The following is a 26,535-nucleotide window of genomic DNA, read 5'->3' as shown; positions in this document are numbered from 1 at the left end:
GACATCAACAATGACATCCATCAGGTTTTTTATCCTTGAGGAAGGTCACAATTGGTAAAGGAAATGTTGGATGTTGGTGAGTGTGGTACTGTGTCTTTTCATGTTTTAAAAGTGTTTTTCAATAGTGCACAGGGTTTTTTACAACAGTGGCTGCACACACACACAAATACCTATCAATGCACTTCTAGAAAACCAATGCTGTGTTGTTGCTCACCCCTGTACTTTAAGTCATTGAATTCTCGGATATTCTGCATATTGATGACATCAGTTCCCTTTAATGAGGGTCTTCTCACATTAGCTTGTACTCTCTGCCTGGCAAGGTCAAAGGCATCCACGGATGGTTTTTCTCTCCGCCTCCTAAACATGAAATTAAATTGTGTAGGTGATACAGTAACTAAGCTGCATGAATCCATGTTGATAAAACAATCCTAACAAAAGATCTGGTAACCCCATGTTGCAAGCATGGTGAAATGTGCTTACCCAGTCATAGGGGCAGATGAAATATCATCTCTATCAGCATCATGCAACTGACCCTCTAGACGCCTCTGCTCGCTTCGAAGCTGCCTCTTCAACTCTGAAAGCTCACTTATTACATTCTTCTTCTCATCTGCTTTGCAAAATAAAAAATAAATAAATTAAAAAAAAGATATAACTTGCAAGACTAATTTATTCCTATGTAACAATAAGACTACATTTAAAGTCTATCTGTGTTCAGGTTAGAGACAGACAGAGCCAAATACTTCTAAAAGCAATAGGACTTGTCTCAGAAAATACCCTTCTACATCACACTAGAAATTAATTTAAAGATGAAATGAAATTTTTACTTTATGCTTCACATATGCTGACCTCGTCAGTAATCACATTGAACACTTACCTGAACATCACTCTCAGTCCTTTCCTACATCTGCCACTAGCATGGATTTACTCATCACTACTCCTATGTTGCACGTCAATAACACTAGCATAGCTTGTCCTAATAGCTAAAAGCTCTCTAATCAAATCCACACCAAATAATTTCACTCATTGCCGCTCACATCATTCACCTCAGTGGCACATCTCTATGGTGTTCCCATCCACTGTATAATAAGAATGATACACACCATACAAGTCAAAAATAACTCATTCTCTATAGCAACACTTACCATACAGTCTCAACTGGTTTCTTCTAGCCGGAACTGGTGGAGATACATTTCTTGATTGGGGCTCATCGTGTTTCTTAAAAAAAACGGGGAATTCATTATTATTTCAGATACTTGCTTACATCTTGAACTTGATTCCCTTTCTTTGTTTGTACTATTAATTTTACATGAATGCACCTTTCTAGCTTGAGCATAGGGTCTCCTTTTCTTCTCCAAAACAGAGAAAACCTAATGATGAATTGACTCACGAGATCGCTCCATACCCACAATAATTAATGCACCTCAACTCCAATATATTGTATACCAGTCAAATAACATAATGAGAAAGACACCTACATGGGTTCGGCTTGATACATAGCCATCAGTACTTGGCGGCCTTTGGACCTGTGAGTCTTTGTTCTGCAGGGTGGGTATCAATGGAGATGGCTGTCTTATTGGCTAAAATAAAAAGAAGAACAAAGCATAAACAAAAGGCTGAATTCAATTTCCAGAAGGAAAGGCAAAAAGCAGAAGGTGAATGGAAACCTCACTAAAGGATTTTCCAAAGGTTTAGGAACCTTTGGAATATACAATACAGCTAGAAACCCACACTCTAAGTATATTGTACTGATAAGAAACTCAGTGTAAAATGTCTTAACCCAATTTCATACTATCAATAGCCCCACAAATTCAACGCAGTGCAGGAATAACTTTCCCAACACATTTGTTTGCTCTACCACCCCTACTTTACCCATTGAACCAGCCCATCTAAAGCACATTCTCATGCTCCTACAGCTCCATCACTTCTTACTTTTTGGTACAAACTATTTACACCACTGCACGTGATTTATCACCCCTTCTTCTATGGTGAATAGTGAAGTGATGGCAGGAGAGGATCATCCAGGAAAGTCTGGTACAGCAATAGGGGATAACCTACTGGCAAGTATAATCTACTGCAAAACAATGCAACAGACACTGCAGCAAGTAGCTAACTGTTATTCAGGGCCCCTGGGTCCCTGGTCTAAGAGCATTCTGTCAGAGGCTTGTTTGTTAAGAGTTCTTCCATTTATACCCTGTCGTGTTCCTCTGTCCCTTTAGCTGCTCTTTGTTGTTCATAACGCCACCGTTCAGCTTCCTCTCTATCTTCCTCCTCTTTACGCTTTCTCTCTGCTTCTTTTCGTCTGTCTTCCGCTAGACGAATCAGTTCTTCATTCTTTTGGCGGTTCTGAAAAAACGGATATTTGAATTGGACTAAATAAAACCCGTTCTTAGTGAGCATGTAATCCAGATAGATAACCAAACAATATGATTAAAAAGTCAGTTCTGCTCACCTCTTCCTCCTTTAGCTTTTTCTTATTTTGTTCCTCTTCATATTCCCGTTGAATCCGAGCCCTCTGCTCAGCTAACTTCCTTTCTTCTCTTTCTTCTTCCAGCCTTAATCGTTCTCGCTCTTCCTCCTCCTTTTGTCTCTTTTCCTCTATCTGTTCAGACAAAGACTGTTTCTTACTATTTGTTATCTGCAAAACCTTCTACAATGTTATTCAGAGATCTAATTTACACCAATGTACAGTTATTTCTATAACACCATAAAGGTATACAGTACTTACACAGCCAAAAAGGTAAAGATACTAGAGAATATTTTTGAAGCAAATATGAGGAAGTTCCTGCCTTGTGGAGCTTACAGTGTAATGTGCATCAGTAAAAACATGCATTGTCATTATTAGAGTTTACGGATAGATATCGGAGACGTGACTAATTTAGGATTCTAAAAGTAAAATTATGAATAAGAACTTGTATAATGAGATTAAAGTCAATACATTTCTACAATGGGATTTCAACTAAAACCAGGAGCTTTGAGACATAAAATGGCTTTTTAGACTTTCAACCTTTTCTTCTGAATACCAGATTTAAGCTAACAACAAGCATCATTAGGACTCATTTACTAGCACTGGTACTAAAATACAACTGTGCAGTGACGCACTGAGAACTGCATGTTACTCCCCGTACTCACAACTATTAAAATCTAATAAACTGAATACAGCGGAGTACTTGTGTAGGGATAAACCAGGATCACATTACATTGATGGCTCTATGCACCGACATTGGCCCTATGAAACCTGTAATTAATCACTACAAGTAAATCAATGTTCCATGTACTGTAGAGAAGGTACAGCCCTTCAAGATTTCCATACAACAGCATAGAAATATACTAGGGCATTTTGTTTCTTAAAATATTCAGGGATTGAATTGCAATGTGTATACATGTCTTTAAGGCGCATATTAAAACGTGTAGGTGTGTTTTTTCTACAGTTCTTTTGCAGTTTTAAAAATCCCATCAGGGGTTGCACAATGACACAACTACAATTCTGCATGGTGTTACAGTATATGATCATTATTCAAAACCTGTTTCCATGGGAAAAGACAATTATGTTGTCTTATTTATAAAGCACTTAACTATAATGGGACTAAAAGGTTTCCTTTGGTGATCAAAAGCTGTGATCAATAGCTGCTCTAAGATCTTAAGAACAATAGCAAATGTTCATAAATCTAATATTAGGGCAGAACACTGCACTAACAAAGCAATATAACTCTGAGAGACCCCATTGTTACCTGCAGGCGTAGGAAGTTCTTATAGGATTCCTGCTGATGCACCTGCTGCTCCGAGGGAGGCTCAGAAAACACATTGCCTCTTGCAAAAGGGTTGTTATTGGCAAAGGAAAAACCTGCCAGTGGGAGGTGAATGGTAAATAATGAACACATTTAAAAAAACAAAAACCTGTTTAAGAACATGTAAATATAGTACACACACTTACATTTCACTTGCTTTATGTACTTTAATATTATTTATATAAACAAACTCCTTTCAAAGCAGTGGGCTGCATCATGTAGGGTTTACTGTGGCCTTAGGGATCCCTCACATAACTGATATCATTCATGGCATTCTACACATTAAAGAAGGAAAACTAGGGATGCACCAAATCCAGGATTCGGTAGGGGATTCAGCCTTTTTCAGCAGGGTTCGGATTTGGCCTAATCCTTCTGCCTGGCCGAACCGAATCTGAATCCTAATTTGCACATGCAAATTAGGGGAGGGAAATCGCATGACTGTAAAAAAAAGTTTCCCCCTTCCCACCCCTAATATGCATATGCAAATTAGGATTCAAATTCGATTCTCGGCTGAATCTTTCGCAAAGGATTCGGGGGTTTGGCTGAATCCAAAATAGTGGATTCGGTGCATCTCTAATGAAAATCTTTCTTTGTGTCTGGCATATGCCTTGTGCCACTGCCCAAACTGCTTTCCACTAAAATGAATGAATATTAGTGAGGTTCAACACACAACAGAGCACACTTTTGACTACAATTGTCACTGCAAGATATCCTGCCAACCACAAATATAGATAATATAATCTATAAATGTGTATAATGCATTTTTACTAGTTGGAGCTAGAGATCTAGTGAGCTATAGACTAGACAAAGGACCCCCAACAAAATAAACCCATTGTGAAATAAAACTACCATGGGTTTTTTAATCAAAGGTCTGAATTACCAAATATGAAACTTGAGAAACATCAAGGATGTCCAGCAGTCAAACCTCTACAGGGAGAAAGATACAGTCATAAAGATACAGTCATATGAAAAAGTTTAGGAACTCCTCTTAATTCTTTGGAGTTGTGTTTATCATTGGCTGAGCTTTCAAAGTAGCAACTTCCTTTTAATATACAACATGCCTTATGGAAAATGTAGTATTTCAGCAGTAACAAAGTTTACTGGATTAACAGAAAATATGCAATATGTATCATAACAATATTAGAAATGTGCATACATTTGGTCACCCTTACAGAGATTTAACATCAATACTTATGTACTGTTGAGCCTCCTTTTGCAAATGCAACACCTTTTAGAAACCTCCTGTAGCCTTTGATGAGTGTCTGGAATCTGGATGGCGGTATTTTTGACCATTCATCCATAGAAAATCTCTCCAGTTCGTTAAATTTGATGGTTTCCGAGCATGGACAGCCTGCTTCAAATCATCCCATAGATTTTCGATGATATTCAAGACGGGGGACCGTGACGGCCATTCCAGAATATTGTACTTCTCCCTCTGCATAAATGCCTTTGTAGATTTACAAGTGTGTTTAGGGTCATTGTCTTGTTGGAATATCCACCCACTGCGTAACTTCAACTTTGTGACTGATGTTTGAACATTATCCTGAAGAATTTCAGACCCTCGACTTTAACAAGGGCCCCAGTCCCTGAAATAGCCAAACAGCATGATGGAACCTCCACCAAATTTGACAGTAGGTAGCAGGTGTTTTTCTTGGAATGTGGTGTTCTTCTTCCACTATGCAAAGCTCTATTTGTTATAACCAAATAGTGTAACTCAATGTTTGTCTCATATGTCCAAAGCACTTTGTTCCAAAATGACTGTGGCTTGTCTAAATGAGCTTTTGCATACAACAAGCGACTCTGATTGTGGCAGGAGTGCAGAAAGGGCTTCTCTCTCATCACCCTGCCATACAGATGTTCTTTGTGCAAATTGCGCTGAATTGTAGAACGATGTACAGATACACCATCTGCAGCAAGATGTTCTTGCAGGTCTTTGGAGGTGATCTTTGGGTTGTCTGTAACATTCTCACAATCCTTCGCATCTGACACTCCATTCCTTACAGTTGAAACCTCTGAGATAGCTATTTGTAGCCTTCCCCTAAGCCATGATACTGAACAATCTTTGTTTTCAGATCTATTGCGAGTTGCTTTGAGGATCCCATGCTGTCACTCTTCAGGAGAGTCAACCAGAAGCACAACTTGCAATTGACCACTTTAAATACCTTTTTTCCGTGATTGGACACACCTGCCTATTAGGTTCAAGGCTTTAACGGCTAATCCAACCAATTTTGTGTTGCCAGTAATCAAAATTGAGCAGTTACATGCGTAAAAAATTAGCAAAATTACAAGGGTACCCAAATTTTTGCACAACCAGTTTTTCACATTTGATTTAATTTCATACAAATGAATACTGCTTCACTAAAAAATCTTTGTTCAGAAAACACCGCAGTACTCAGTTCCTGGGAAATGAAAGACATACCACTGTTATTTTTTGGTTGAAATTGGAGTAAATTATTATGCAGGCTGAGAGGGGTTCCCAAACTTTTTCATGTGACTGTAGATCTAAAATATTCTGTAGCACTGTTCTAGTAACAAAGAAGGTATGAAAACAGTGAGCAAGAAAAAAAAAAGTCAATATGCTTTCTTCATACAAGATTTACGAGTTTAGGATATAAATATAGTTACAGAGCAGAACATATATTTGTTCCTTTAAAAAACTTAAACAACTATTTTTTACCAGATATTTTGCTTGCAGTGCCTGTATTGTCAGCTAAGCTCTGATCAAATGCAACAACAGCTCTCTTGTCTTCAATGGCATTTGCTTCTGGGTTCTGGTACCCGTCTTCATTATGTTTGTGCATCCTTTTTAAGTCAGCTGCAGTGGAAGATGAGATATATATATATTACTTTATTTAGGATCATATGAATAATGTGATAGAGCTGCACAAATATAAAGAAAATCATTAGAGAGAGAGAGAGAGAGAGAGAGAGAGAGAGAGAGAGAGAGAGAGAGTGAGAGAGAGATAATTAAAGGAAAAGGTAAATCTGCTTACTTATTAGATTCCCTTTAGCATCTTTGAGAGGGGCACCTCCCCCTCCTTTACCCCAGGGATTGTAATTTTTAATTTCTGCTTCCATTTTAGCCTCATATCTTTCATGTTCTTCTCTCTCTTTCCTGCGCTTTTCATTCTTTTCCTGGATCTAAAAACATCATACATGATATTGTAAAATGTCCATATTTTCTAGTTTATCTTAAAAACAAGTAACATTGTTGATAACCATTTAGTACCTGTCGTTCCAGCTCTTCTTGATAGGACAAAGCTGCTGCTTTGGACTGTCTTGGTTTTTCTTCAGGCAGAAATCCTAAACCCCTTCCACCAGCTGCACCCTGTTTATTAACACTATGATACAAAATATTTAGATCTGCTAATAAATACATGTAAAAAAGGCATTTTAATTTAGTTTACAGCATATGGATATTGAACTTATCTAACGGGATAGTTCAGACACCCCAGAACAAAACTCTCATTCAATGAACCTTCGCAGAGTTACTGCTGCTTCCTTATTTGGTCCACAGACTGATCAGAAGAGTGCATTCTAACCCCCACGGCATTGAATACAATTTTAAATATTTGTACAGAACAATCAAAGGGGTTGCTCACCTTTAAATTAACTTTTAGTATGATGTAGCGAGTGATATTCTGAGACCATTTGCAATTTATTATTTGTGTTTTTTGAGTTATTTAGCTATATTCAGCAGCTCTCCCGTTTGTAATTTCAGCAATCTGGTTGCTAAGGTCCAAATAATCCTAGCAACCATGCATTGATTTGAATAATTGACTGGAATATGAATAGGAGAGGGCCCGAATAGAAAGATGAGTAATAAAAAGTAGCAATTACAATAAATTTGTCGCCTTACAGAGCATTTGTTTTTTAGATGGGGTCAGTGACCCCCTGTAAAAGTTGGAAAGAGCCAGAAGAAAAAGGGCAATAATTAAACAACTATAAAAAATAAATAATGAAGACCAATTAAAAAAATTGGCACTTTTATAACATACAAAAAGTTAACTTAAAGGTGTACCACCCCTTTAAGGCAAAATATATTTGAGAGAATAAAATAAAGGGGTAAATACATCTAGTTACTGTTTTTCTGGTCACCCATTTTGCTCCTGGACATTGCAAAAATGTGTAATATGGTTGGAGCTGGGGCTTGATAACAACAGTATGAGAGGCCTTTGTATAAAAACAAATTAGATATTTTGGCTTGGATATCCTGAACCAAGTCAATATTTTAATTCCATTTATAGATTCCATTTTTTTTTTGTAGTAGCTGCTCAGTCAACTGAGACATTCCTATGTCCTGCCAATGTCTGTATTGTATATACTGATGGAAAAAAAGAAATGTGGCAGGTAGCTATGTAAATGCAACAGTGTCATTTTTTAATTTTAAGATTGCCTGGCAACATGATTGGCTACTTTGGACACTTCCCAATGTCCCCAGAGGATCCCTCGTGCCATTGTTCAAAATGCTTGGCATGCTATGTTCCTAAAATTGCACAAATATAATAAATCCCTGTTCAATTGGTGGAATGCAGCACTTACTAAAACTGTTCTTCCGGTTGATTTTGTAGGATTTGCGTCACAGGCATGTTGACTCCTTGCACAGGCTGGAGACCCATAACACCTGGAGGATCTGTTTAAAGGTAATAGTGAAATTCAGTTTGCTTTTTCCTGTCTTAAATTTTTCTAGGAGAGTTTGCTGATTTTTCCCATGACTTCGATCCATGCAAATCAAGAACCTCAAGGTTAATAGTAGCCTGCATCTTTTTATTATCTCTCCACCATATGACTCCATCTTAACACGGATACCAACGTTAGACCCCCTCCAGCAACTGAGCTGCACGTTCAGGTCTTATTTTTCTGCAAATGTTATTTTACTTCAAAGATGTGACTTGCAATTCAATTCCCATTACCAGCAGCAAATGCCTTCCATAACCATTAACGACATTTTAGAAACCTAACAATGTCACCCATGTCTTAATCAACAGAGAAGAGACATTACATAATAAGATAAAACATAAATGGTGGTCCGCCTCTTTTACAGATACTGCACCTTTACCCGAGTATGTTTACTAAAAAAAAAAAAAAGGCATATCGACCATGAAGGGCAAACTTTATTTGCTATTTAGTTTAGTGTCCATTAAGGGTTAAAACACCTCTACTAAACGAGTCTCTGATGTAGAATGTCCATTATTATTTTTGCTGATGCCCCGTGAGAGCTCATATTATTTGCTAGACTGTAATGCTGTTAACAACCTATACCTTTAGAAAGTTCCAGTACCAATCAGAGGCCAGATTTGCAGCTATGGAACTTAAGTTTCCCAGCAACAACAGACACTATGCTATTAACCAGCAATGCTTCAGTTGGCACTCGCTGAAATGGCTCCAGACTGAGTACTGGACTCTGTATTGATCATAATTTACACATCATTTATGCATATCAATAATTCAATTAATTATCCATAACAGTACAAAAGTACTACATTACACACCTAAGAAAATGATAACAATACTTACAGTAAGCAATGCTCGGATCTAAAGGATTCCTGGCCCCATAAAAGTAATAGGCATCATCATAAGGTGTTCTGTAGTTTTCAGTCAGTACAGGTGCTTGAGGAGGAGGAACAGCAGCAATTCTTCAAAGAAATTATATCAAATAATCACTTTGTATTAAAAGCGTAACAATTCCTTAACCTCTATTAAAGCCTTTGTTATTCTGCCCCTGGCGGTATACAAGATATACTCTTTTTAGTTAGCTAAATAAAGGAAAATGAATCTCAAATGTACAGAGGGGGCACATTTGTTTAGACACCTTGCCCACTGTAACATTAATCTACAAACTGGGACTCCAGTCCAGTGCTCCTCTTCCCATGGACATATGCCCATGGTATATACTAGCAGGGTGGTGTGTCATGTTTTGAACAGATGAGTGAATAAGAGAAGAGAAAATAGAGAGAGAGAACAAGACAAATCAAGAAAGAAGAAGTGGAAAGATTATATAGGAGAACACATCTGAAAATGAGAACACAACGCTGCACAATATGTTGGCGCTATATAAATACATGTTAATAATAGGGATGCACCGAATCCACCAGTTTGGATTCGGCCGAAACTCAGAATTCTTAGCGAATTCGGCCGCATACTGAACCGAATCCGCATATGCAAGTTAGGGGTGGGAAGGGGAAAACATTTATTACTTACTTGTTTTGTGACAAAAAGTCACACGATTTCCCTCCACGCCCCTAGTTTGCATATGCAAATTAGGATTCAGTTTAGGCTCCTGCTGAAAAAGGCCAAATCCTGGCCGAAACAAAACCGAATCCTGGATTCGGTGCATCCCTTGTTAATAATAATCATAATAATAATAATGTAAAACCTTTAGCTGTATCCAACATTAAAAATTACAGTCTGAAATAAGTTACAGAACAACACCACAGCATAGTGTGCATGAGGGGCCCTCTTGTGTGTTCAGATCATCGGCCTCTTAAATACATGGGGAAGCTACACGTCACAACAAAGTCAAGCAAACGCTGCATAAAAATGCTTTGCAGGGTCACACAGGTTCATGTTAATTATATACACATTGGAAGTAAAATAATAGAAAAACAAAAGCTGCCCACGACAAGTAAACTGGATGAATGAACCTTATGTTATATTATGACAAATCTACTTAAACATGACATCTATGCAATCAACATGAAATACATTTCAGTGGCCTTATTATTACTGCAGAAATATATCAATATCCGTAGATACCTGGGAGCAACTATATCACCAAATGTGCTAGCAAGTCCCCTGTGATAATCTTCATTTGGGAGGACTGGAACTCCAGAAAAGTTACTTCTGTTGTCGGCTATTTCTGGAACAGGGGTTTGAAAAGCTACTCTGGGTCTTTCAGGAGGAATTCTCTCTTCTAGTGCAGGCTTTGGATCACTTCTCCTTCCTGTCTTTTCATGTTCAAGGACAGCACCGGGACGGTAAGGAACATTTCGATCCGCCAATTCCTGATGCCGGTTTATTGCCCCGAACTGCCGTAATCTGTCTGGCTGTAACACAACAATCGAGACATTCAAAATTTAGCACAGACTGTTAAAGAACACAAAACCTGTGTTTAAAAAAAGGCTATAAAACATTTACAATTCAAGTTAACAAGATACAAGTCAGTGTGAGTGCCTTATAGATCAGCCACCAAACTGGGGTTGGATCTGCAAGGGCAAATAATGGGAGTTAATGTTTTCCTTTGTTTGGGTTATATGCCCATTGGCGCAAGCTGCCCAAATCATCTTTATCATGGACAGGGGCTGCTGCAAAATTCAAAACAAATGGTTCAGGTTGCAATGACATGATGGTGATGCTCACTTCTGTACCATGCATCTTGTCCTCCATGCTTGGCTAGTGCAACCTCACTTCTACAAATTTGGATAAAGGACATTTATTTTACGAAGATTAAATAAATATTCTTCAAAAAATAATCCAGAAAGCTTTGGACCTGGGGTTTTCCGGATAATGGATCTACTAGAAAATCATGTAAACATTAAATAAACCCAATAGGCTGATTTTGCTTCCAATAAGGATTAATTATTTCTTAGTTTGGATCAAGTACAAGGTAATGTTTTATTATTAAAGAGAAAAATAAAATAATTTTTCAAAATTTGGATTATTTGACTAAAATGAAGTATGTGGTAGGCAGCCTATCCATAATTCGGAGCTTTCTGGATAATGGGTTCCAGAATCCTCTCTACTGCTGTCCTAATATGATTTGCTGCTTAAATATCATCCTTGCAAACCTGAAGGGGCTTTTTCTTATGTATACAAATATTAGACACACAGGTCAATGGATCAAATCAGTGCAATATGGGCATCTATGCGTGTGGTTAACTGTGCAATGTCAGTCCAGTTGTTTTTCCGACATCTGAAGTGGAACGACACACAGGGAATTTTCTTACTTGCATTATTTACTGCTTGCGGATGGACAATAAAATACCTGAATAACCCTCTATAAGCCAACCTTCTAATTGCTCTGACCCTGCCAGTGTTATCACATGAAAATGTGTCAGTTAGTCATTGGGTGTCATTTATAAATTTTGCGCTGCGCATATTTATTCGCAAATGGTTGTATTGCCCATGTTTTTTTCCTGAAAGCTGAAATATGTGCCCATATTTCAGTTTTTTTGGGAGCACAAATATTCGCAAATGGAGGGGTGTTTGCATGAGTGCGGCCACTGTGCAGGTTATTGTGCAAGAAAACATCTATGACATTAAATTAAATTTGCAATTTACGAAACTGTTTTTCAAACATTTTCTCTGCCACCAAAGTCACAGCGTAACTCAAATGCAGAAATATTAGCAATTTGCGATGATGCCATATTTAAAAAAGCTCTTATGGACATTCGCAGCGCGAATAACAATTCTGTTTGCACATTAAATACACCACGGTTATCCAGCTTTATAAATACAACCATGAGCAGGGCAAATATGTTCACTGTGCGAACCATTCTGAGCAAATTTATAAATAAGCCCCTTTGTGTTTAACTGTAATGATCTTGTAAACACAACGTAAAATGCTCCTGACAGTGACTTGATACTTGTACTGACACCATGCTCCTGTGTCAGTTACATTCTTTCTTTGTATCTGGCAAAGTGTGAAAACAAAAATCAAATGGGCCAAACAGTGAGAAATTCTTTACGCTGATCAGTTCACGCTATTTTATAGCCTTTTCTTCAGTCATAGCCAACATATTATAATAGAAATGCTGGCCTTTCACATACTGGATGATTTTCTCACTGTCTCACCCATCTGGCTCACGTGCATTTCAGTTGAAGATAAATCACAGAACATGCAGCATCTAAACTAAGAAAACTGCAGATGCATGCGATTAAGGAGAGTGGTATAAGAAGCCCTCATAACTGGACCGGATCTCTAGAGAAAACAAAGAACCTCTAGAGATGAAAGAAAATTACCTCCTCTTCATTTAGCTAAAGGAAGCATATAAAAAAGCATAAGCAAAACATAATGATTATATTTGAATATACAGTCCAATACATTCAGAAACAGCAGAACAATGAGTTTTTTTACTTTGCTGTTATGTATTTTCTCTAGCTATCCAAGAAAGCCATGTTTTGCCTCTTGGAGTGTAGAAGGAATATAGAATCTGATAATGATTATGTCTATGGCAGTGCTCAAAGTGAGTCTTGCACCCTACAAAATTTCAGGCTAGTCTTCTTTGACTTGCTGACTTGATTAATATTAAAGAGGACACTTCAGTGGGAAACTGAATTTATTTTTAATATGTTAATAAGCACATGTAGTAACACCCAAAGGTCTGAGTGAGGCGTCTTATTTTAAGTTTCCAGTCCTCCACAGGCAGTTTGGGAGAAGAAACAGTTTAGGAAATGATAAATAAAAAAGTTACAGGAATTTTTCCTTCTTGTGTGGAAAAAGTTTAGTTGCTGGTACTCTCATTACGGACATACAATTCTCCTCCAGACTAGCAAAGAATTATGGCTAAAAGGAAGGTCAGTCAAAAAAGAGAAAGCAAAACCATTATACCTTTAAATACGTTAATTAACAATGGTAGGCTAAACAGTCTGAATGTGTGGGGTTTAACAAAATGCCATGTCAGACACAATTCACAAACTGAATTTTGCCTTTTCTTGGTTAAGTCAGCCATATTCTTAAACAAAATGGCCCAATACAAATATATTTATGCCCATTCATGAAGTGGAGCTAAACATTCCATGCAGGCCTTAAGTTATTTCAGGTGGTTCAGAACAGTGAGATCAGTTAATTAGAGAAATATATCCCACAGAACCCCTTTACCTGTTTCTCAGGATCTATTGCTCCAGATGCTGCTACTGTTAGTTCAAGTTCCTTTTCCCTTCAAAATACAAACACGGAAAGAGTTATTATTAATATCCTTTATTTATATAGCTTTGATATATACTGTAGAGCTTTACAAAGCTTATACATCAATCCCTGCCCTAGTGGATCACACTATGTCTAATGTATTCACACACACACACTATAGTCAATTTGAAGCAATTTATCTGCCATACTTAATTCTCCCCTCATATTAAGTGAACAATAAGTATGCATAAAATATTACAAAAGTGACAAATACCAGCACATACCTTCTCTTGTTTCTTTGTTGCTCAGCCATCTGCTCCATTAACTCCTGACGGTAACGTTCCTTTCTTCTCTGCTGGGCTTCATCTTTATCAGAGCCACCTAACAGTAAAGTATAAGTCAGAAGGCTACATCTGTCAGTATTAACTCCAAAGGAGTTTATCCAGCAGAAAGCTGAAGATAGTCAATAAATTGGCTGATTTTACGAGTTAAAAAGCCGGGTGTTGGAGAGCACTTATGTTAAATACTAACAGTATTAATAAAGCTTAGTTGAACTGCAGCAGTCCCAAATATTGAACAAAGCGTAGCTGAAGCGTATGACTTATATGTTATCTTAAACAATGTGTCAGAGAGATGATCAAAATGTTTTCATAATACATGTGCATGTTTTTGCGTATGAATGAAGATGCCACACAGCTTTAGAAAATGCAACAGTGCAAAACTGCCAAGCGTACCCAAAAGCAGTCCAGTTGAAAAGTTTTCCTCTTTACGCTTTGCTGATTTAGAGCGGTCAGTGTTCTGGACTGTGTTCTCAGGTTTCACTCTACCAAAGAAAAAAAAAGAAATGAATTATATTCTGTGCAGCATCAGAGAGCAGCATATAGAACTCATGAATAACCCAGAGCTATATGAAAATGTTTTAGAGATGTATGATCTGGATTAGACTTGCGGCACAGAATTAAAAAAAAACATTTTCCAAAATATTTTCTGCTAACCATAACACTGGCATCAGACTGCGAACTACACCAATAACAGAATTTATACGGTCCAGAACTGGGTTCAAATCGGGATTAACAAATTAGATGGCTATTTCTTTCATTTAGTTTATCAATGGGCAAAAGGCAACAAAAAGCATTAAATCAGCATTAACCCCCACCTATATTTAAACCATTAACATTGCCTGTTACAGGTTTATTGATATCACCTTTTTCTATGATGGTTAAGGTTCAGATATGGTAGAATATAACATACAGTATGCAGACTGTGTGTGTAGCCTTCAATAAACAAATGTGTGGGGAGAACAGCAGAATAGATGCATTAACTTCCCTGGTGTTGTAACACCCAGGAACCATTGAAATATTTCCTTTCATCAAAGTAACTGTAGTTGAATGCTGAGAGAGGAGTGTTGATTTATTTACTAATACAAAGTTTGTGCATTTGCTCTATTCAAGTTCATTCATATACTCTCTCTCTGGCACTTTTGCTTGGGATGGAAAATGGCAAAAGTGGCAGCATCTAGAACAACACATTACAGCATGAATTAACAAGACATTAAATAAATAGAGGGCAAAAGGAGACAGGGCAAGAACACTTACATGTAACTCAGGGGGGTTCAACTGGGATGAGAGGCCAGAGAATCAATTTTTTCTGTAGAAAATAAACCGAGGCTTCCCCTAACTAAATTTATACTGAATGTTAAGATTATATATAACCAGGTTGTGACTAGTAATATGAACTTTCAGATGACACTGGCTCATACACATCTAAGGACTTATAAGGCCAGAGTATTTAATTATTATCACACTGCCAACAAGAAGTTAGAAGTTCTACCTTTCATTCTGCGGTCCCTGCTTTAATTTCTATCCCTGGATTGGGTGTACAGGTATGGGATCTGTTATCCAGAATGCTCGGGACCTGGGGTTTTCTGGATAACAGATCTTTCTGTAATTTAGGTCTTCATGCCTTAAGTCTACTAAGAAATTCATTTAAACATTAAATAAACCCAATAGGCTGGTTTTGCTTCCAATAAGGATTAATTATATCTTAGTTGGGATCAAGTACAACCTACTGTTTGATTATTACAGAGAAAAAGGAAATCATTTTTAAAAATTTGGATTATTTGGATAAAATTGAGTCTATGGAAGACAGCCATTCCGTAATGCGGAGCTTTCTGGATATCGGGTTTCCGGATAAGGGATCCTATCAGCCTACCATGTTTTCAGTATTTCTTATAAAGCAAAACAGTGATCAAGACAATCTTTACCTGGCCTTTGTGATGGATGTGACTGGCCTTCGACTTCTTGGTTCTCTGAAGTCATCTTCATAGTCTATCGGGGGTTCTGGTTCTCTCCTTTCTTTATAAGATCTTATGTACATAATATGAGACATTTAGCAAAGCTGTTTGTCAGTGTATTCACTCAATCTTCCTGTAGATGTTCAGTCAACATACTAGCACAGATGCTAGATTTAGGTTTATTCATTGCAGGCAGTCATACTACTTGCTCTCATTGGGAGTTATAAAACTAAATCTCTTGTAGCCAAATTCTTATGAAAATTCCCCAAATGGTTGCTTTGTTTTCCCTTTGACCGCAAGGACAAAAATAATATATTTGAAAATAGTTTGTACCTTCTCCCAACCAGATTGTGAACGTCAAACAATTTGGTCAAATCTAGTGTTACTTGTACAGGTATGGGATATGTTATCCAAAATGATTGGGACCTGGGGCATTCTGGATAATAGATCTTACCGTAATTTGTATCTTCATATCTCAAGCCAACTAGAAAATAATTTAAACGTTAAATAACCCCAATACCCTGGTTTTGCCTCCAATAATGACTAATTATATCTTAGTTTGGATCAAGCACAAGGTACTGTTCTATTATTACAGAGAAAAATGAAATAATTTTTTAAAATTTGGATTATTAAGATAAAATATAATTCGGAGCTTTCTGGTTAACGGGTTTTCTGATAACAGGTCCCATACCTGTATTTGGCTAAATTCAGAGCCCCATGCTGGATTTTATACTTCTCTAGTTTGCCTAAGAAATATGTTGTTTTGAACAATCGGCTCTCAAATATAGAGGGGTGTGGGAGGTTTGCTGTATTATAAAGGTTTTATTTATTTTTTAATTCTATAGAAATTAGTACAAAGGCAAGTGACCTATAAATTTGCAATGGCAAAATAAATCTATTGATTTTACCAACATCCTTGACTGGAGGAGAGCTTAATACTGATACATAGTTTCAACTATGCATGTATTCAGGACAAGAAATGCAGAGAAACAAAAGCTACAAAAACTATTTTATTACTATAATAACTTTAATATGACTTTTAAAGTATGTTGGAATTTCTTTGAAAGTTATGTAGAATTATATTTATGTTTTTTTTTAAATTTGGCTTGCATTCCAAAAAAAAAAAAAAAAAAAAACAATGACAAAGGCCAAATATGGCTTATTTGCTAAAGTTAGGGGGAGCACTAAATGCAACGATGGGTGGCAAATTGCTTCCATTAAAACACCATGAATCAAGAACCTGCTGCTGATCAGTATATGAAGCATGGCTAATTTGTTGTAGTTCAAGATGCACTTTGTTCTGGCACATGACAGCCCCTTGCATGCAAATTAAAGGCAACTCCATGACCATGTCCTGCCCCCATACTGCACCTTCCCTCACTTTTTCAAGTTGTTCCCATTGACAAGCAATTTACTAAAGAGGTACCAGTATCTGGTCTAATTCCTGTGGGAACAATTTACGCCGGAATTCTGAAGAAAAATCATCACAAATTGCTGAAATTTTTTGGCTCACTTCACTGGTAAATGAGCTTGAATGTCTTAAAAATGCATCTTTATCTAAATGCATCCAAATCCACTTTTTTGGATTCGGCCAAACCCCCGAAACCTTTGCAAAAGATTCGGCCGAATACCAAACCGAATCCGAACCCTAATTTGCATATGCAAATTAGGGGTGGGATGGGAAAAACATTTCCTACTTCCTTGTTTTCTGACAAAAATTCACGCAATTTCCCTCCCCACCACTAATTTGCATATGCAAATTAGGATTCGGATTTGGTTCGGCCGGGAACAATGATTCGGCCGAATCCTAATCCTGTTGAAAAAGGCCGAATCCCGGATTCGGTGCATCCCTATTTATGAGACCCTATTCCTCACCTGTTGTTGCTTTTTTGAACATGATAATAAGACACTTGCTCTGGTTGGTAGTCATAGCTATCTTCAACGCGACGACGTGGTAGCAATCTGAGAAAGTAAGGATATTGTTAAAAATTATGATCACCTTTTGCAAAGGCCTACCAAATGCATAGCACTACTTAAATCAAGCACTTTCCCAAATCATTAATAACTATGTCCAAGCTTACCCTTAGGATGCAGAGATCAGCAGCAGTTAAGCAGCTTCTGTAAGGACAGTGCAGCATTCACTCGCACATTGTTAAAGGGATACTGTCATGGGAAAACATGTTTTTTCCAAAATGCATCAGTTAATAGTGCTGCAGCAGAATTCTGCACTGAAATCCATTTCTCAAAAGAGCAAATAGATTTTTTTATATTCAATTTTGAAATCTGACATGGGGCTAGACATATTGTCAGTTTCCCAGCTGCCCCAGTCATGTAACTTGTGCCTGCACTTGAGGATGGAACTACTTTCTGGCAGGCTGTTATTTCTCCTACTTAATGTAACTGAATCTGGGACATGGCTTTTTACTATTGAGTGCTGTTCTTAGATCGTCCAAAGGAAATGGTATCTTGTGTTAGGGAGCTCTCGTTACCTTCCCATTGTTCTTTGGTTAGGCTGCTGGGGGGGGAAGGGAGGGGTGATATCACTCCAACTTGCAGTACAGCAGTAAAGAGTGACTGAAGTTTATCAGAGCACAAGTCACATGACTGGGGCAGCTGGGAAACTGACAATATATCTAGCCCCATGTCAGATTTCAAAATTTAATATAACAAAATCTGTTTGCTCTTTTGAAAAATGGATTTCAGTGCAGAATTCTGCTGGAGCAGCACTATTAACTGATGCGTTTTGAAAAACAGTATCCCTTTAACCTTATAGGCTACCAGGCTATAAAGTAGGAACTGGGCATGCAAAGTAGCGCTTACAGACTCTACCCTGGCCCATCAGAAGTCATGCTTCATATACTGAAGAGATTTAAAGAGCTCTATCTAAAGACTATCTTCAAGTTTGGATATATGGTTATGTTTTAAGAAGGCTTTCACAACATTAAAGTAGAAAAACGAATGTTTTTGTTTTTAATTACAGGCAGGACAGGAGTATGAATGAGCAAGGAGATGTTTGGTGTCCAACATTAGTAACCTTCAGTTGTGGGAAAAAAGTTCTATAAAAATTGTCTTTTAAAAAAACACCTTATATCTGATCATACTCAAGCTATAAGTATATTTTACAACCCAACTTTTCCCCCAGGTCTCACTCCAAGATCTTTACAATGGTGGCCTGAATGGGGATTGAGGACGACAAAATTATACCTGTAACTAAATTATGTGCGAAAAATTACCTCCCTCATATACTTATTTTTTCCTTTTTAAATTCTTTCTGAGTTCTGTTTAAACCTTGTATTTTTATTACTATGTTTGTTCTACTTTTTATGACTGTAATTGAGCCTTTCATACTAGGTACTGCCACAAAGTGGTTATGTCCTTCTTGAACTATGTTAATGTATCTTTCTACTTTATTAATGCAATTAACTATATCAGGATATGACAATTGTGTTGGAAAACTGTTAAAAATAAAAAAATGCGGTTTTATTGCTAGTTTTACTGTACCTTTCAGTGGGATAGTTATGTGGAATGGGTCTTCGGTCCTGTGTATCTATTTCATATTGGTGTCTACCATGAGAGTCTTCAAGAGCAGGACCCAGGTTAAATTTGAGAGGCCTTCTTTCATATTCAACGTCAGCAGCAATATATCGAGGTCTGTCCAACATCTCAAAGTCTCTTTCTTGTCTTTCAAACTTTCTATCTTGCCCAGCCAATTCCTCCTCTGTTTTTCTGTTATATTGCTCTTGTGTTTGAACTTGAGCTTTTACTCTGTGACGTCTATTCTCTTCAGATCTTCTCTGGTTAAGAAGCTGTTCATAAGCCTCCATTGATGCGTAAGCATCTTTTTTTGAAAGCTCTGGGTCTCTGTGGGAAAGCTGTACTGAAGGGTGAGGGTCTCGATTAACTGGGTTTACAGAAACCCCTCTATTGATCTAAAAAATAAATAAAAATGTGTTATTACATTATTATCACAGAATAAGTTAACCTTAAGTACTACTGATACATTTTGAAAAAGGAACAATCTAGCATGCATAGAAGACAAGCCACCTTCTGCCCAGCACTCCAATCACAAGTTAGCATCTGGGAAGAAGACTTTAGAAGGCTGTCAAACTGATGGCAACAAAACAGCAATATTTGTTTTGATTGAAGTTAAAATGTAAATAAACTAATCCATGCAGCACTTAGCAAACCTCTAATCTGAAATGATATGATGCTTACCATATATAGTTTATGCTTTGGAGCACATCAGATAAATATATAAATATACTGAATTCAGAGGGAATTAATTAGATAGGAGATAATAAAAACATATCAAATATGAAAATTCAAATCATGGAAACAAGATATAACAAAGAACACATGGAAGCACATGCCAAACAGATATGTGTAATTACTCTTAAATACTTAAATATATAAAACCATCTTTAATCTAAAACCTTTTAAAAAGAACTAACCCTAGTGATCGTTTACACCACGCATGCTTCTGGTGTGAGATTGTGGAGAAGAGATCACGAGGCCGGACAGCAACACCACTGCTACTTTGATTTTTATAACCAGGAAACAGGGCAGTACTGGTGGGGTTTAACAAGGGATTAGTTCTCCTTTAATAGAAGATGACATGGACTGTTTCTTAAAGATGCACAACTGCAAAATCACTCATTCTAGCCATTCAGCAAGTGGTGCACACCTAGTTTAATTTCCATTAATAGGCTACAGAGGCTGCTAGTCTATCCATCCCTATGCTTTATTAAGATGTCATGTTAACATCAAACTACAACCGAAGACTGGTAATGCAAAGATCTGCATTCAATACACCAGCGCTGGTAGTAGTTTATTTTTAGGATACTTTATGCTATTCACTGGAGTGTGTTTTCTTATCTCCTCTCTGTGTGTTCCAAACACAGTCCCTATTTATAATACATTTTCAATACTGGAGCTCAAGAGCACTACAAAGTGAAATAATACTTTAAAATTAAAGAGATCAAGCTTTCTAAAGCTAAGGCAATAGAAGTGCACTTAATGAATTACAGGTTACAGAACATTTATCTTTCCCTTTATTACCCCCAACATGCATTCAGCCCATATAGTTTATTACATATAAGATCTATGTGTACAACACTATGCATGCATTCTACTCGCTATCTTTTGTAGAAATGTGTAAATAAATATTTCCTATGGAATAAATCTGCAGAATGCTTCAAACTATAAATCAACTTCCTTGTGAAAATCTCCTTGTATACAAAATTTACCCGAGGGTCTTGTGCTGCTGCTAATCTGAATCTCTCATGTTCTTCTTCCTTCGTTTGGAGAAACTGGTTGTACTCTCTGTTGCGCTCAAATCGCAGTCGTTCCTACAACAAATGAAAATTGTAAAAAAGAGGTAAAGACTAATGAAAACTGCTATATAACGACGTAGGAATAAACAAAGCTTATATTTATTATACAACTATTCAGCTTACCTTTGCAGAAAGTCTTTCTCCAATTGGAAGAGACATTCCCTGAGTATAAGGATCAACCTCCCCTGTTGTTCTCAAATGCTTCTAGGCAAAAACAAAGTGTTTTGAAATTGGAAAGTTAATCTTAAAGGAATTGTTCACCTTTGAGTTAATTTTAGTACGTTGTAGAATGGCCAATTCTAAACAAGTTTCAATTGGTCTTCATTTTTTATAATTTTAGAATTATTTGCCTTTTTCTTCTGACTCTTTCCACCTTTCAAATGGGGGTCACTGAAAACCATCTTAAAAACACAAATGCTCTCTAAAGTTACAGGTGTAATGTCATCGCTACTTATTATTACTTATATTTCTATTTAGACCCTCTCCTATTCATATTATAGTCTATTATTCAAATCAATGCATGGTTGCTAGGGTTATATAAGCCCTAGCAACCAGATTGCTAAAATTGCAATCTGGAGAGCGGTTGAATAAAAAGCTAAATAACTCAAAAAACACAAATAGCAGATGAAAACCAATTGCAAATAGTCTCAGAATATCACTCTCTACATCATACTAAAAGTTAACTCAAAGGTGAACAACCCCTTTAAAAAAAAGAAGAGAGAGAGAGAAGAGGAAAAACATAATATTGAAAGGGTGTATTTCCATGTATTATCCCGTGTGCTTATTATTGTACAAGCATTTCTACATGAGTGGAAGATGATATATTGAAGTAGCTTAGGTGATGTGTTCTTCCTGGACTCCAAAGCTCCGTATGTCTTACTTAATCGGGGCATGCAATATCGCAGAATATACTTATGTGAAATAATGTCCATGCAAAACAGGAGGTTCGGGTTTTACACAGTAAACAAGTCTTGAAAGGACTTATTTTACTGAAGGGAAAAAAAAAGTTATATAATATTGTCTGGTAGCTGAAGTAAGCCTTTCTGACATCAATTTGTGCTGGTGCTTTGAGGGAAATTAAATTGTTTTGTAACCTGTATTGTAAAGATCTATAAAATTCTAACCCATACAGTTGTCATTTTTGAAAAGTGCACAACTCATCCGCAACCTTTATTGATTTCCAGGGATCCCTGGCAACTAGGGTCACCATCTTTTCTGGAAAAAAATACCGGCCTTCCTATATATTTATCTTTTTTCCCTATTAATAACATTGGGATCAACCATCATTTTTACTGGCCAGGTGGCAACCCTACTGGCAACTGTATAGAGCCATTTGGGTGCACAGTATAGTAACATTTTTGATTTTTTACAATAGAGTGCATGTGTTCATTGCTGATACACTATACTGCACACGTGAACAGTCTAAGCTGCAAGACTGTCTCCCTGCAGAGACCTCTATAGCTGCAGACAGATAAGCGCGTCTCAGCTGAAGCAAAATGGAAGCACCACAAATATTGGAATGAGCTATGATCAATAAAAACATGGATTTTTCCATAAGGTCCAAGGACCGCTGTTACTTGTAGCTGTTTAGAACCCATTTTCCTTGTTTTTTCTACGAAATGAGAAGTCTGCCCAGAGTTACAAGTAGCAGCAATCAAAGCAACAGCACACAATGATTCTGGCTATTCAGTTGCCTAAGAAATGACCCTTACCCACTCAGTGAACTTGCGGATCTAGCAACTGTGGCTCACAAATACTGTGGTCTGCATTATCACACAACAATGCCCTGACCCAGGAGTGCACCAGTAGGCCCGGGCAATTGCCACTGAAAGCAATTCCAAATGTTTTATCACCAGCCAGTCTACACACCAAAAACTCAGGCAACTAAATGCCCCAAAACCACTGAGTGTGACCTTTAGTTACCTGTCCCAAGCGAGCTTAAAACAATTTAACATAAGAACAAAATTCACTGGTTTAAAAAAAAAAAAAAAAAAAAAAAAGCTTTTTTAGAACTCGAATGAACTCACAACTCGAGTGGTTTCTAATTTATGAAAAACTCAAATGGAAATAACTCGAATCAATGATTTTGAGTTTTCGAGTGAAACCCACCGAAAAAAACCCGAACATCATGAAGGCTACAAACATTGTCTACATGACCTCGATAGGTCTTAGTTGAAGTATTTTCAGACTAAAGCTATTTCCAGCTTCGGGGGTATTATAAATTTCGAGAAATTTGTTTAAAAAAAAAAAAAAAAAAAAAAAAAAACTTGCCTGAAAAATAACCTCAAATTTTACAGGTAAAAAATACAACTCGACCTTTAATAAATAACCCCCTTAACATCTGATCATATAAAATATGTTTCTGCATGTTCATCTTTGGGACTAGCTCAAATGCCGTTACACTATCATTGAAGCCCCATATCAAATAGAATAGCAATCAACATGTTTTGCATCACACAGACATATTATAAAAGTCTAGAAGACCATGCAAAAATTAAATGGCAAATTCTACAAGCAAATTAAATGGCAAAGCTGAGGCATTATAACAGACATTGCAGCATATATCAAGTCATGCAAAATAACTTAAAATTAAATGATCATGTTGACAAATAACATGTAAAGCAATATAAAAATTGATCTAGCAATACAAGGGACTTGACATTTGCAAAAAGCAAATTTGTGCACAGCAAATGATTAGTGATAATACAAATGACATTAGTGTAAGCTTGCATTATAAATGATTAGTTCAGTTAGATTTGTTCAGGTATAATTATAATTGCATAACAATTAAGCCAAGTACAGCACTGCTAAATACATAGCCATACACTACAGCACAAAGCATAAAGCTGGCTGCCTACCTTTCGTTTGCTCTGACCATTACCCTAGAAGTCAGGAAAATAAACTATTACACTCATTCAAGCAAGGCTATGAACATTTACAGCAGACAACTCTGTGCTAGCAGTGGCACAGCAGGAGGCATGGTAACTAAAATTCTACATATACTGTTGGCATGAGCGCTGCTCATTAATTCACATCTCCAGACGACTATTCAGTCTTTAGGGAGATTCTCTGTAATGGGAAGCAAAATTAACTTGCTCCTAATTCAGTAGTTAAGAGCCTGAAAGTGCAGTGCTCTCTCAACTAAAATTTGCTGCGCAGTCCTTCTGTAATACAATTCTAAAATATGAAGTTGAATTCGAAAAGGCATACTGTCGTGGGAAAACATGGTTTTTGGTTTGTTTTAAAAAAAAAAAAAAAAAATGCATCAGTTAATAGTGCTGCTCCAGCAGAATTCAGCATTGAAATCCATTTTTTTAAAAGACCAAACAGGTTTTTTTATATTTCATTTTGAAATTTGGCATGGGGCTAGATATATTGTCAGTTTCCCAGGTGCCTTCAGGTCACGTGACTTGTGCTCTGATAAACTTCACTCTTTACTGCTACACTGCAAGTTGGAGTGATCGCACACCCTCCCTTCCCTCCACAGTTGCCAATCATCAGCCTATCAACTGAACAATGAGTAGCTAACCAGATAGCAGCTACCTGACACCTGTGCTGAAGGATTTGTTTGCATTGCTAAAACCTCTGCTCCTTCCTTCTTGGGTGTTACTCTCATGTCTACCACTGGGGCTAGGGAGCAATGCAAACACGACCTAGGGCTTTAGTTAGTGATGAGTGAATTTTTTTTTTACACTCGCGGAAACTTTTCTTAATCAAAATGCATTAAAGTCAATGGGCGTATTTTCTTATGGAGACTTTTTTTGGCAAAATGCAAGTCATTGGGCATTTTTTAGGGATGCTCCAAATCCACTATTTTGGATTCGGTGGAACGCCCGCATCTTTCGCAAAAGAATTGTCCAAATACGACACAAATCCAAATTTGCATTTTCAAATAAGGGGTGGGAAGGGGAAAACATTTTGTACTTCCTTATTTTGTCAGTCTTGCGATTTCCCTCCCTGCCCCTAATTTGCATATGCAAATTAGGATTCGGTTTGGCCGGTCAGAAGGATTCGACTCCAAATCCTGCTGAAAAAGGCCGAATCCCGAACCGAATACTGAATTCGGTGCATCCCTATCGGTTTTTCTTATGGGTGTTTTCTCTCTGCAATTTTTCGTCGCAGTTTCACAAAAAATTCGCACATGGTGAAATTTGGAATTTCCATGGCTGGCAAATAAATTCACTCATCACTAGCAATGGTATAATACAATGGGAAGGGGAGAAACAATAGCCGTCTCAAAGCAGTTCCATCCTGAAGTGCTGGTTCCTTCTCAAAGCTCAGAATCAGGCACAATGCACTGAGATAGCTGCCTCCACACCAATATTACAGCTATAAAAATTCATTTGTTGGTTCAAGAATAAAATTTTAAATGGTAGAGTGAATTATTTGCAATGTAAACAGTGTAATTTACAAATAAAAAGTAAACCATAAAAGTCATGACAGAATCCCTTTAAGAAATGTTCATTGTTATAAAAAAAAAAAAATACAAAGGGAAAAATATCGCTCTTTTCCTACAAGCTACAACATATGTTAAGAAAAGTAATCAATCAAAAATAAATTCAGTTTAATCAACATTTCTACATGTGATTTCTATTACCACCTGTGAGCATAGGTCACTATGTTTCTAATCAGTTAAGCTATTACTAATTTCTTTGTATAAATATAAATTGGAGTCTAATATTCTACCTGATTGAGGTATCGCCTGTAATCCTGCCGCAATTCTTCTTTTAGTCTAAGTTTCTTTCGCTCGTAGTCTTCTCCAAGAGGGAGACTTAATTCGTTGTCTAGAAGTTAAAAAAAAAAAAAAAACAATAATAATTGAATGTGTTAACTGTTCAGTAGTTCAATGTGACTGTTTTCCTACAGTGCCATGGGCAGCACGTTTCATTTACTAAACTCTATTTACTTAACATATCCATTGCACTAGCATTTTTCAGGTTGCAGTCCTATCCAGATTTTACTTAACTCATTATAAAATGATAAAAGAAAGACGTACTGTATTCAAACTACAAAACTGTGTCCTGTAGGCGCACTATGGTGGGCAGTAAGGATAGGGCAGCCTTGAACTTGCCAGCAGTGCACTCTGTATCTTGTGCCAGAGTTTAAATCCTGCATAAGATGCAGAGTGCAGCAATGACCTAGACACAAGTGCTTAAAGGACACCTTTTGGGCAAAAATATTTTCCCCAACCAAAGGTGCGAGCTAATGGAGCACGCATTTCGGTTGAGGGTAACAGTATTTTTTTTTTTTTAAATTGCTCCCCCCCCCCAACGCTAG

General features: G+C 37.1%; 1 protein-coding gene across 16 annotated transcripts in view; it reads right to left on the bottom strand.

The window, feature by feature from the left end:
* cspp1.L (centrosome and spindle pole associated protein 1 L homeolog) overlaps window positions 1–26,535 on the bottom strand; it is a 45,819-nt gene that overhangs the window by 10,798 nt on the left and 8,486 nt on the right. For 4 of the 16 annotated variants that reach the window (XM_041566454.1, XM_041566455.1, XM_041566453.1 and 1 more), the window contains exons 4-27: window positions 25,945–26,042; window positions 24,117–24,140; window positions 21,382–21,462; window positions 21,172–21,273; window positions 19,427–19,854; window positions 17,801–17,887; window positions 15,896–15,997; window positions 14,367–14,455; window positions 13,917–14,013; window positions 13,606–13,663; window positions 12,747–12,761; window positions 10,542–10,831; window positions 9,303–9,421; window positions 8,328–8,418; window positions 7,015–7,126; window positions 6,779–6,926; window positions 6,463–6,600; window positions 3,729–3,841; window positions 2,450–2,599; window positions 2,191–2,343; window positions 1,476–1,577; window positions 1,143–1,215; window positions 481–610; window positions 215–357 (exon numbers count right to left, since the gene is read on the bottom strand). In XM_041566454.1, coding sequence (XP_041422388.1) covers window positions 215–357; window positions 481–610; window positions 1,143–1,215; window positions 1,476–1,577; window positions 2,191–2,343; window positions 2,450–2,599; window positions 3,729–3,841; window positions 6,463–6,600; window positions 6,779–6,926; window positions 7,015–7,126; window positions 8,328–8,418; window positions 9,303–9,421; window positions 10,542–10,831; window positions 12,747–12,761; window positions 13,606–13,663; window positions 13,917–14,013; window positions 14,367–14,455; window positions 15,896–15,997; window positions 17,801–17,887; window positions 19,427–19,854; window positions 21,172–21,273; window positions 21,382–21,462; window positions 24,117–24,140; window positions 25,945–26,042 — 2,943 coding nt within the window. The remainder of the gene's footprint in view (window positions 1–214; window positions 358–480; window positions 611–1,142; window positions 1,216–1,475; window positions 1,578–2,190; window positions 2,344–2,449; window positions 2,600–3,728; window positions 3,842–6,462; window positions 6,601–6,778; window positions 6,927–7,014; window positions 7,127–8,327; window positions 8,419–9,302; window positions 9,422–10,541; window positions 10,832–12,746; window positions 12,762–13,605; window positions 13,664–13,916; window positions 14,014–14,366; window positions 14,456–15,895; window positions 15,998–17,800; window positions 17,888–19,426; window positions 19,855–21,171; window positions 21,274–21,381; window positions 21,463–24,116; window positions 24,141–25,944; window positions 26,043–26,535) is intronic. The other 12 variants (XM_041566464.1, XM_041566461.1, XM_041566460.1 and 9 more) reach the window with 9 other exon arrangements.

This window comes from Xenopus laevis, chromosome 6L (assembly GCF_017654675.1).
Source record: "Xenopus laevis strain J_2021 chromosome 6L, Xenopus_laevis_v10.1, whole genome shotgun sequence".
In the NCBI taxonomy this organism is placed as follows: domain Eukaryota; kingdom Metazoa; phylum Chordata; class Amphibia; order Anura; family Pipidae; genus Xenopus; species Xenopus laevis.
This window is presented reverse-complemented; position numbering and strand designations above follow the sequence as displayed.